A 12,565-nucleotide genomic window follows, 5' to 3' on the forward strand; every position below is an offset into this window, starting at 1 on the left:
TGGCTACAGTGTAGCCTACCATTGTCAGTGTGAGAATTAATGGGTGAATGATTGTAGTGTGAAGCACTTCGTAGTCCACCAAATTTATAAAAGCACTATACAAGTGCAGACCATTTACCTGCCTGTGGTTGTTGCTGCTGACCCTGTGAACCTCCTAAAGTCTAGGTTTGCTAGGGCTGTGCTGTAAAGACCCTTATTGCCTGACCGGAAGTCGTGGTTTCTTTTCTTTAACAACTGATAGACCTCCCTGGTCATCCAGGGCTTCCTGTTGGGGTACACCCGGGAGCAGTATCTATACAAGATTTGTTTTCATATTAAACACTGTCTGTGAACACCTCCAGGTCTGGGTCTGAAAAAATCTCCCGGTACCTTTACACTAAACAAAGTGTATGAAACAAGGCAAACCGAGGACTACCTCCAAATTTTTCAGATTTACTTCAAATCAACAGCTATCTCGCCAAAACTCTAAAACAACTGGGTGCAGGACATTGATTCCAAACACACATAAAAACTAGTTTTAGAATGAATCAGGCAGGCTAAAATTAGACATCTGGAATGACCCTGCCCTCAACCATAAGGAAAATCTGTGGACTGTGCTGAAATACCCATTCCTTGCCAGGAAACAAACATGTTGAAACAAAATCTACAAATTTTGCCAATATGAGTGATCTAATATTCGGACAGAGTTTTGTTGCTCAATAGAAAAAACAGATGGTTTCTTTCCAACTTGTCTAGTGAGATTCATCCAAATATTGGTGGCAATTTATGTGTGTATTTAGGTCTGTATGTGTAATTTTGATTCTCAGTGGATTAAAAGAAATCCACAAAATTCAAATTTGTGCAGCCAATTTCTGTTTTTAAAATTGCTTGATAATGTAAGCTGTATTGTTTTTTGAGTTCAACCAAAAAAAAAAAGAGAATGACATCAATATATCATCAAAAGCCCTAAATGTATGAAATTTGTCCTAGTGATGATTGTTATGTAAAATCCTGGAATTGTATATGTAATGTTTATAAATCTCAGCCGTGAATAAAGTGTTGGCCAACATTTTCAGTCTTGACACAAACATCGTGTTTAACACATTTTTATAACATTTCAAAGTGTTTTTAGATTAGTTACCAGCATTACCAGATGCTTTTTCATTCCAATGTGTTTTTTGACTTCATAACAAAATTCAAAAACAAAAATTTTCCTATCATTGTGCCTTGTTTTTTGCTCTAGAACAAAAAACAAAGAACAAAATTGTCATCTAATGTCGTTTCAGCGATTTATATCATAACCAAACTTCAAATCACAGATGCTCTTGAAACCATTGTCTTATTGTGTTAGCTCCAAAGAAAGCTTGTGGTATTTGTTGCTTTGCGACAAACATGGCCTCATATTCTAAGAAATTGCTGGAAATAATAGCTTTCCAGATCATCCAAAACTTAAACAAAAAATGCCTGGTTGCATTGCGGAATGTTTGATGACAAGGAAACTACCTTTATCTTGCACCAGTTTGAACTCGCAGTCTGTTCCCAGTGTGGTTGGATTAGCAGAAGCAAATAATTTGCCATCGCCTTCAACCTCTTATGAGACAAAAAGGCCAAATCAATTAGGATTTGGCCCAGAGATTGATATTTCTCAGACCAGAGTGAACTGCAGTACTTTATAAGAAGAAGGGTCAGAACTGTAAATGTTATTAAATTATTATATACATACATTTCTTTAAAATGCATGAAATATTTTTTTTCAGTATACCATTAAAAACAACTACAAATAAACACAGAATACTAGATTTGTGTCAGAAACTTTGGCCATCACTATACAGACAAACTATACAGAGCGAGAGAACTGATTAAACAGTAATGGGGGTTTCAGGGAAGAAGCTGAAAGAGATTATCATCCAGAATCACTGTGAAGTAGGGCGGAGGATAAAGCATCTCCAAGGAGAAACACAAACACACATTCACAAGTTCACAAATGATCCCTGTTGCCACATGTCCACTCACACACCAATGAATTCAGCCCTGTTCCTCCCTCCCACACTGCAATTCCCACTCAAGCATCAGTGGTGTCCATTTGGAGAAAGAGGGCTAGATGGAAGGGATGAAAGAGGCAGTAAATGGGGACTGGCAGAAGAGTTGGATTGGGGTTTGAAAGGTATCCATGCATGCAGAAACTCAGAAATTTACTCATGCAGGCTTTCCCTGAGAAAAAGCCATACTCAGTGAAACACACAAGCACACAGAGGCCCCCAGTACCCTCTCTGGAGACCCATCCGGCCTTATAGTGTTTTTGTGTGAAGTTGGCGTGGCAACTTTACAAACAGCCTCTCTAATATTCAATGTTTTTGCTCCCTGAACTACACTGAGTTCATGAAGGCTGCTTTAAAACTCCTGGTCTGTATGCTTTTGTATGACACAGTTGAACAAGCCAAATGTAATTTTCTTTTATTCTCTTAGTTTTGTGCTTCTCCTGCATAAATAAAACAATTCTTGTGATTACTAAATGATAAATGATTTAAAAGGCTGAATCTGTAAAAACATGTCCAAAATCTTTTAGATAAAACTGTTTTTTTTCCCATTATTTTATTGTAGTATATTCTTCATACTGCTTAGAGAAGCTGTTATAAAATAACATCACCCCTGAATTCACCTCACCATTATGAATTTCTTTACATTGCCATATCTATTCAAGTCAGTTTATTTATATAGCACAAATTTCAAACAAATGGCATCTCAAGGCACTTACATAGGTTTAATTTATCACAAATTGTATGGAACAATCAACAAATCAACCTACATAATTTCAGTACAATCCAATTAATGGAGTTTTGACGAAAATTCAATCTGGAAGACTCACCTCCACCACCGGCTCTATCCTATGACTCCATCATGCATCTCCGCTCCAACCAATCAGCATCAAGTCTGCATTCCTCCTCAGCCAATCACCCTTCAAGACTTCGCTTTTAAGGACCTCCAACCATGGATCTCCCTGCCCTCCTGCCGAGCTTTGACCCTCCTCCTCCCCATCGCCACCATCTGGCTTCCTAGCTCCTTCCAACTCCCTTATCTCCTTGGATCTCCACTCCATCACCGGTATCGGATCCCAGGGGGAGAAGACATTTCTAATCCTAATCCTAAATCGTTCATTCAAGCTCATGTCATTCATAGCATTCATGTCTTCCTCCGGCGTCCGAGCGCCAAAGAAATAAACATCTGCTATTTAACTTTTCTAATCGGCATGTTTGTGTTCTTATTGTGAGTCTTTACAGGATTGAAATGTATATACCCAGATCTAGATTCAATTATATACAGCCAATTTAGTCAAGTGTATAATATATTCTGGTCAAACTTCATTAGTCTTTTGTTGCTAATTAGAAAAAAACAACAAAAAAACATCTATCTAGGGAAGCCCAGCTGATTACATCAAGTCATTGACTTTGCAGCAATACCTCCAATTTAAGAATGTGGTAACACAGGAAGTGAACTACTTATGGTTAACAGCACAAACAAGCCAGCACAAATAGGCTCGGTATGAGTGCCTATTGGCCATGAGCGTCTGGAGGTTGGAAAGACAGAGAGGAAGAAAAAACACAAAAAACAGTTGAACTCTCAATCTCTCAGTTTCAATCATAGACTGTAGACAGAGCTATTGAACAGGAGTACTTTCTATGAAAGCAAAAATTAAGTAAGTACACAAACATAATGCAAACAATACCTCTGTCAGTTTTCCTGTTCAGGGAAAAGCTGAAGCACTGAACCAGGAGTGCTTTATGTACAAAAAAAAAAAGAGAGTACATGTGGCTAATAGCATCAGTAACATGGTCAATAGCTTTGTTTGGCAAATAGATGTGGCTTAAAACACAATCACTGAATCAGCAATATTTTCTATGAAAACAAATGGAAAGAAATTTCACACAATTAATGTCAGTAAAAACTGTCAAGTTCTCCATCCAGGCCCAGCTTAACAAAATCACTAGCCACTGTATATGTCCTATGGCAGATAGCTGTCATACCCATTCAAGTCAATTGGTCAGTTAAACAAGAAGTATTGACTTGTATTGCGCTAAAGATGAAGTCTTTTTTAATCATAATAAATAACCTATAGTAATTACAAAGGCACAGTTTTTTTTTTTTACCAGCTTCTTTCATTCAAATAAATTTACAATATCATCCTATATGCTACCTCAAAATGTCTGAAATATTAGTTTTTCTCCTATTTTGTTTTTTGTTTGTTTTTACTTCTTAGATAAAGTATCTATTTTTATTTGCAACTATCAGACATTCCATTTAGCCTATGGAGCTGAGGTCATGCACTTCCAAGTGCACTTTGGTCAAACAGAACAAAATTAAACTGCAGAGTCAGAGCCGACTTTTTGACGTTTTTTTTTTTTTGGTCTCTCCTTGACAAGTTTGGATGTTAAATCAACGGACGAGGTTAGTGTCCTCTAATTAGCACACATTTAAAAGTTAAATGAGACTCCCAGGTGGATGAAAGTTGAAGTGGACTCTTGAATGTGGATCCACACCATATGTGGGTTAGTGTTTGTGTGTATGAGTGAGGAGTTTCTGAACTCTCCTTCTCTCAGAGTCATACACACAGATGGCACAAGAGGCTTGCAGATGCAATGCAGTCAAGTTATCCTTCTCTGGAGACACAGGGGGAGAAAGAGGGAAAGAACTTGGTTTAAAGTCCTCTGTCATTCCATGGCAAAATGACCTAAATCTATAAATGAAAAAGGATAAAAGGGGAGGCTGCTTGTGAAGTTGCCAGAATTACAGGACCTGGAAATTCACCAGCAATAAAAAAGAAGGTTGACTAAATTAGTATTTTCTCTATGTTAAATGTTCTCTATAATCATGTTTATTTTTTAGCATCTGGCACAGGCACTAAACAAAAACAATACTCAAACATGGTTATAATGGTTGCCCTTGTTTTTGTGGTTTTTTGAAGCAACACAACCGAAGCTGGTGGAACGTATATCAAAAAGTGTTGCAAAGGTTTCTGCATCGACATTCTGAAGAAGATTGCCAAGTACGTCAAATTCACCTACGACTTGTACCTGGTTACCAATGGCAAGCATGGCAAGAAGATCAATAACGTCTGGAATGGGATGGTGGGAGAGGTAAGCATCTTTGCGAAAAAAATCAGGTCAGAAAATATCACTATCAGAACAGATCAGGTCTCAGCACTTACATGCATTAAGAAATAGATGAATAAATCTTAGCAAATTCTGCAAAAAAACATATAAACTTTATGGCTTTCCCTTCAATATAGTACCAGAAAGAATTTTAAGAAACTATAAACTCTGTAATTTACTCAATGTAAGTCTATCTGGCATCCATCCTGTGAAGCAGTGGCTGTGGCTAGCTCATTTGATCTATTAAAACACAGGCATTGTACAGTTTTATGTTAGATGATCTTCTGTACCAAATGTAATCTATTTGAGACCATTAAACTAAAATTTGAAGTTTAGCTGTTCTGTGTAAAAGAAACCCTAACACTAACACCGTAACAAGAACACTAGAGGCAAAAAGACATACAGCTGCATTTTAATAGATTAGAATATAATTGAAAAGTTAATTTATTTCAGTAATTCAATTCAAAACGTAAAAGTCATATATTATATATTAATCCATAATTATCAAAACTAACAGAAATATACAGTTAAAATGCATCATGCTGCATGTAATGAATCTATATGAGTTTTACTTTTTTAACGAAAATTACTGATAGAAATGATCTTTTCAATAATTTTTGGGTTTATTAGGATGCAACAGTATACTTTATAGTTTTAGATTTCAAGTGTTTATGGATGTTTCCAACAGAACATTTTATGTGCAAAACTAGTGAGATTATTTAAAGTGAATTTAAATAATGTAATATTGTTTTGTCTTTTATCCCCTGCTCCTTGCTATTTTTCTTCCACCTTTTCAAATTACATCTCCCCACTACTCCTCAATCCTTGCATTCCTCCCTCCATCGACATTTCTGAAAAAGGTGGTCTATAAGAAAGCCGTCATGGCCGTCGGATCTCTGACGATCAATGAGGAGCGTTCTGAGGTCATCGATTTCTCCGTCCCGTTCGTAGAAACTGGGATCAGCGTCATGGTCTCACGTAGCAATGGAACTGTCTCGCCATCAGCTTTTCTCGGTAACTGCTGTTATTGTTATATTAATTGTTTTGTATCTGTATGTGCGTTCATCTGGAGGATTTAGTTCCATTCCTTTCTCACGAGACATCAGAAGTTAACCAAAGAGCAATGAAAATCCCTCTTATATCTGCTCGGTCATTCGTTTGCTGCACAGTTTCTCAGGATGTTCCTACAAACATAATCTGGCAGCAAGTCCAGCAAGCAAACAACAATTCTTACAAGCTGAAACAGACAAGCCCGTGCCAGTATACTGTGCACGGAAACAAACTCACACTCATGTTCACATACTGACATATATGTTGCATGCAATTAGTACTGTGAAGGTGTCTAGTATGGGGACTTAGCCAGCAGAGACGCACTTCTCTTGCTCAACCCTCACTCAGTATGCTGTCCTATGCCACCAGCGCTCCCCCCATACATAAAAGGGGAGTTTAATCTCTGCAGCAGTGTTGCGAGCTCAGAGGGAGGACAGGAGTGCTGACACCAAGGCTTCCTACACTTTCTATGCCTCACATAATGAAATGCAAGTATTTGAGGGCTTCTGCAAGGGCTCTGAATGTAAAGGGCACTGCTTGCAATCCACTGTCTTAGTTCCTCCATGTACACAAAAAAAGATGTAATTCCTTTAGTTTACTACCAAACAGATCAGGGAGAAAATAAATCCGGATTTCTGAGAGATTTTGATTTAACCAGTGTGAATATTAATTTTCTGTGCTACTCATTTTGTCTTCCTCAGAGCCATTCAGTGCATCAGTGTGGGTGATGATGTTTGTGATGCTCCTACTGGTGACTGCAATGGCTGTCTTCATGTTTGAGTACATCAGTCCTCTTGGCTTTAACAGGAACCTGGCGCAAGGAAAAGGTGAGCACATCATAAACTCCATATTTATAGAGCAGTCTTCAGTATTGATACAGACCTAAATTGAAAAAAAATAATGTGTGGTGCTGATATGGGTTTGAGAACTAAGTATTTGACATTTTGTGTGTTTTTAAATAAAAAAAAGACATGCATTTCTGTATTCCATGCCTGCAGCACATTGCTGAGAAAATTGAAACGGGGATCACTCAATTCAAGTACACTCAAAATGTACTTGAACTACTCAGTAAATTTGCTTGTAATCAGCACTTAAAAGTGACATATGCGAGCCTCAACTGCTTTTAGCTGATCTTGCAGAGCATCGCATGGGAAAGAGTCATTATTAATTGCTAACGAAGCACATTAGCTTTAAACTTTGCAGAAACATTTTAATAAAACCAGGTTTTGGGGTGTATGAAATTGCAGAGTGTAACGATACTTCTAGCTCATGCAGCAGTATCTTTAAGGAAAATAAATGTCCTCATGTTTTCTTTTATTTTCAAAAATTACAGACTGTGTTTTGAAAGATCTAATCAGTGCAGACGTTCCGGCTCAGGTTTTACAAGTTCTATATTGTAGTATGGTTTTTGTATTCTAAGGTGCATTTCTAGCAGCTAAGAGTTAGCCAGGCACAGTACATGCAGAGTACTCACATGATGTTTTTATGTTTATTACTCCCTCAGCATTTCTTTTTTTCTTTTTGAGAACTCAAAATAATGTTACACAAATAGTTTAAGAGTGGCATAGGGATAGTCATTGCTTCTGTCAGCCAGCTTTTTCAATACAACAGGGCAACAACTCAAAAACTCTTTGCTTTCTTATTTAAAAATAGGAAACTCTAAGAAGACAAACAGAAGTCAAGCCTTAAACCCATACCTGGACATTCTGGCCTTATATTATTAGCTTAGACTTATTTTTGCAGAGATATGAACATGCTGATAGCAACGAGAGTGATGCAAAAATGGCATTTATGAAAAATTCCATGCCATGTTAATTTGCAAGATTTGCAAGCGAGGTCTTGTTACCCCCAAGTATCAATCCATAAACTCCAGGAAAAGGTAATTTAAGTTTTTATGTTGGTAGTACTTACAAGGAAAAATAAACTGATATTTTAAGCACAATTTGCTTCTACTTGGGTTAAATTTGTTCAGTATTTCACATATATTAAAATATATAAAAAAATACAACTTATCCTCCAGACAAGAAAAATAGCGTAGGTATTCAAACTACACTTCAAAGGGCAGCACCTGTCATGTATCTTGATGTCCAAGCAGGATGGGGCTTCCCTAAGAAATCCGTGCAATTCTTGGTATGTTATGCTGACCAGTAGGTAACAGTAGTCAACACTACTTCAACAGGTCCTTCTCAAAAAATTAGCATATTGTGATAAAGTTCATTATTTTCTATAATGTAATGATGAAAATTTAACATTCATATATTTTAGATTCATTGCACACTAACTGGAATATTTCATGTCTTTTATTGTCTTAATACAGATGATTTTGGCAGACAGCTCATGAAAACCCAAAATTACTATCTCACAAAATTAGCATATTTCATCCGACCAATAAAAGAAAAGTGTTTTTAATACAAAAAATGTCAACCTTCAAATAATCATGTACAGTTATGCACTCAATACTTGGTCAGGAATCCTTTTGCAGAAATGACTGCTTCAATGCGGCGTGGCATGGAGGCAATCAGCCTGTGGCACTGCTGAGGTCTTATGGAGGCCCAGGATGCTTCGATAGCGGCCTTTAGCTCATCCAGAGTGTTGGGTCTTGAGTGTTGGACCACTGAGCAACAGTCCAGTGCTGCTTCTCTGTAGCCCAGGTCAGGCGCTTCTGCCGCTGTTTCTGGTTCAAAAGAGGCTTGACCTGGGGAATGCGGCACCTGTAGCCCATTTCCTGCACACGCCTGTGCACGGTGGCTCTGGATGTTTCTACTCCAGACTCAGTCCACTGCTTCCGCAGGTCCCCCAAGGTCTGGAATCGGCCCTTCTCCACAATCTTCCTCAGGGTCCGGTCACCTCTTCTCGTTGTGCAGCGTTTTCTGCCACACTTTTTCCTTCCCACAGACTTCCCACTGAGGTGCCTTGATACAGCACTCTGGGAACAGCCTATTCGTTCAGAAATGTCTTTCTGTGTCTTACCCTCTTGCTTGAGGGTGTCAATAGTGGCCTTCTGGACAGCAGTCAGGTCGGCAGTCTTACCCATGATTGGGGTTTTGAGTGATGAACCAGGCTGGGAGTTTTAAAGGCCTCAGGAATCTTTTGCAGGTGTTTAGAGTTAACTCATTGATTCAGATGATTAGGTTCATAGCTCGTTTAGAGACCCTTTTAATGATATGCTAATTTTGTGAGATAGGAATTTTGGGTTTTCATGAGCTGTATGCCAAAATCATCCGTATTAAGACAATAAAAGACCTGAAATATTTCAGTTAGTGTGCAATGAATCTAAAATATATGAATGTTAAATTTTCATCATGACGTTATGGAAAATAATGAACTTTATCACAATATGCTAATTTTTTGAGAAGGACCTGTATAACTGCTTTTGGTTTTTACTGATATTTGCATGAAAACACCAGGATATACATTAGATTTTGCCCCCCTTGTGGGCAATGCTAGCTGCCAGCACAGATAGTGTGTTTAGGAATGTTAATAGAAAGGCAGTCAAAACAAAAAGACAGTTTTCTCTTACTTCCAAGTTTACGTACTACCCATAAATAATCAATAGTGTCATCCAGTGAATTAACCTTAGAATAAAAAGCAGTCGTATTATTGTTTCCAGCATGTCATAGTTCTAGGCTTTGCTCAGCTACGGTTCTGCTGCCCAGTCTACATTCCAGAATACAACACCCTCCATATAAAATTTAAACCCATCTTTATATGAGTAAAATATTGCAAATAATCCTCCAACAATGTCCAAAACAAAAATAAGCTTTGTTTTTACTAGAGCAAGTGAGACCGTTGTGAACGTGTGTATAGCCATTCTTAAACAATACATTATCTAGGAAGGATTGTCAACATTTTGCAGGCCTGATGTACATGCATGGATTTATGTTAAATAAACAAAGACAATATAAATATAATATATAGAAATAAAATATCTTGCAAACATACTTTCTAAAGGACAAATAAGCTTATATTTATGTTAAAAAAAAAAGATTATTTTCTTACATTTCCAAAATGTTGTGATTTCAGGCTGTAAGTGACACTGATGAAACAATTATAGAGATTATTACTATTGTTTTTGAAAATGTAACTTATTCTGTGAAATGTCTCTCCTCTTTTTACTGTATCTTTCAGACCCCCATGGTCCTTCTTTTACCATGGGCAAGGCAGTTTGGCTGCTGTGGGGTCTGGTCTTTAACAACTCTGTGCCAGTGCAAAACCCCAAAGGAACCACCAGCAAGTTCATTGTGTCAGTGTGGGCCTTCTTTGCTGTCATCTTCCTAGCCTCCTACACTGCTAACTTGGCTGCCTTCATGATTCAGGAGGAGTTTGTTGACCAAGTCACTGGGCTGTCAGACAACAAGGTGAGGACAAACAAAATGAAAAAATGACTTTATTAATGTTCCCTAAGGATAATTTAGAGTTGGAGAAGTAAGCTGCATCAGTGATGACGTAGTTCAATATATCAGAAAGTGCTTTTATTTTAAAGAACACCAAGTGTCTTTGTGATGTTGCTGTAAAATAGTTGCAGTAAAATAATAAGATGGCAGTTATGAGCTAAACTTATTTTCTTCTAATACACAGTTAATACAAAGTTATTTGATAAATCAAACAAACCCTTAAACATATTTCTGCAAGACCTGCAGTTTTTGGCTATCTTACTGTAACATGTTGTCTAGAAGCATGACTCAAATATACTTTGTGTGATATTACCATGATATTACCATAATATGTGTCTACACTACAAAAACAAAACATAGCCTGGCGTACTGTGAGCAGCCCAAATTCTGCGCACTGTCGGCGGACATTTGAGGTTTCATAGTCAAAGGTTCATAACCAATTTTCTTCATTCCTGATAACAAATTCCTACAATTTCCACACTTTCTGCCATGACGTCATTGGACGGGGGGCCAGAGTTATTTTGCCATGTAGCTTTGGAAAAACAAAAAGAAAGGAAGGTAGGATTTAAGGCCATTAAACCACACTAGGGATGTAGAAGGGGAATGCACCTGTCAGTGAGAGAGGCAGTGAAACTACGCATACTCACGACCAGGTTGCTCGGAGCAGTGTGTCACATATAAAACAATTTGTGGCAGTGCATTTAACAGAACAAGTTATTTGCACCAGTGCAACTAGTTATTCTGGAATAGAGCCCTGCATTGGGTTTGGAATCTTGAGGGACCCAATGCAAATCTCTCAGAAGTGGGACAGCGGGTCTGAAGATTGTTGGAAGGATGGAGAGTACAACTGAGCTTGGTCATAAAATTAAAAATGGAGACTAGAGAACATAAATTGTGTAATCAAATAATATAATGATTAAATTATGTTTGGAGAGAGGAAAAAAGATTATTTCTTCAATTCAGGCTCAAAATCTTATGATGAAGATCTAACAGAATGTCTCGGCATCCAACTGCCTGACAACCTAGTTCCAAACCCATGGGAGGATATTTCACATTGAACAATTTCTGGCACTGTTAAAGCTCGCGAGGTTCATTTTGAGTGTGAGTCCAGTGTGCCATCACAGAGATAATTTAGTGCTTGTGCGCGTCTTTTGGAAGAAAGACGCAGTAGCCTGACACCAGAGGCCTTTACTTATTCTGCTCTAGTTCAACTACAATAAAACATTCAGTGGATATACATTTATTCAGTCATACAGTGTATCTATGAAAGTGATTGGGGCGGGAGGGATTGATCGCAAGTATTAAAGGCAGTAATAGTCAGAAATTTAGCAAGACTAGGATTAAAAAATAGTCCCGAGCAGTGGTTTTGCCTGGAGCACTCTTTAAGTGTAGCTTGTTAATTAGTTGCCCAAGGCAGATTTTCTTGAAATGTTGGCAGCAACAGCTACATAGCTACGATTACAGAAATGCTCTTAAAAGTTACATGAAAATCTGATGTGTACCCTTCCAAACAATACTTTTTTTTTTTCAACAAGATCATTTAGAAATAAATAACATCACATTTAATACCTGAAAGGAAAAGGCTTTGATTTACTGTTGTCTCAGAATAACATTTTGCACATTAGGCATGATTAGCCAACTGAGAAGTCATTGCTCTGTGTAATCCCTGTGGAGTATGTATAATTTAACTGTGAAATTTTCAGAAGATTACCAATATTTCAATATCCATAGTGTTCCATAACAGACAGAACTGACCTATTAAAATGGATAATCTAGAGGACATTTGCTACAATACATTGAGCTTCTAATTTTCTGTTGATGTCTAATTCCCTGTTGCAGCAGTCTGAAGAAACAGCTAAAATACCTCCACAGAAAATAAAGTTTAGGCATATTACAGCTATTTTGTTTCCTCTTACATTATTTTTAAACACCTCACTTGTGCTGCAAGTGGCAATCTTTACATAGTAAAAGCTTCCAAGCTGAGGGTGGCCAATG

At 37.6% G+C, this 12,565-nt stretch overlaps 1 protein-coding gene across 2 annotated transcripts in view; it reads left to right on the forward strand.

The window, feature by feature from the left end:
- LOC124863302 (glutamate receptor ionotropic, NMDA 2A-like) overlaps window positions 1–12,565 on the forward strand; it is a 287,376-nt gene that overhangs the window by 214,440 nt on the left and 60,371 nt on the right. For both annotated transcript variants that reach the window (XM_047357637.1, XM_047357636.1), the window contains 4 exons: window positions 4,940–5,111; window positions 5,987–6,140; window positions 6,878–7,003; window positions 10,305–10,534. In XM_047357637.1, coding sequence (XP_047213593.1) covers window positions 4,940–5,111; window positions 5,987–6,140; window positions 6,878–7,003; window positions 10,305–10,534 — 682 coding nt within the window. The remainder of the gene's footprint in view (window positions 1–4,939; window positions 5,112–5,986; window positions 6,141–6,877; window positions 7,004–10,304; window positions 10,535–12,565) is intronic.

The sequence above is a fragment of the Girardinichthys multiradiatus genome, chromosome X (genome assembly GCF_021462225.1).
Source record: "Girardinichthys multiradiatus isolate DD_20200921_A chromosome X, DD_fGirMul_XY1, whole genome shotgun sequence".
In the NCBI taxonomy this organism is placed as follows: domain Eukaryota; kingdom Metazoa; phylum Chordata; class Actinopteri; order Cyprinodontiformes; family Goodeidae; genus Girardinichthys; species Girardinichthys multiradiatus.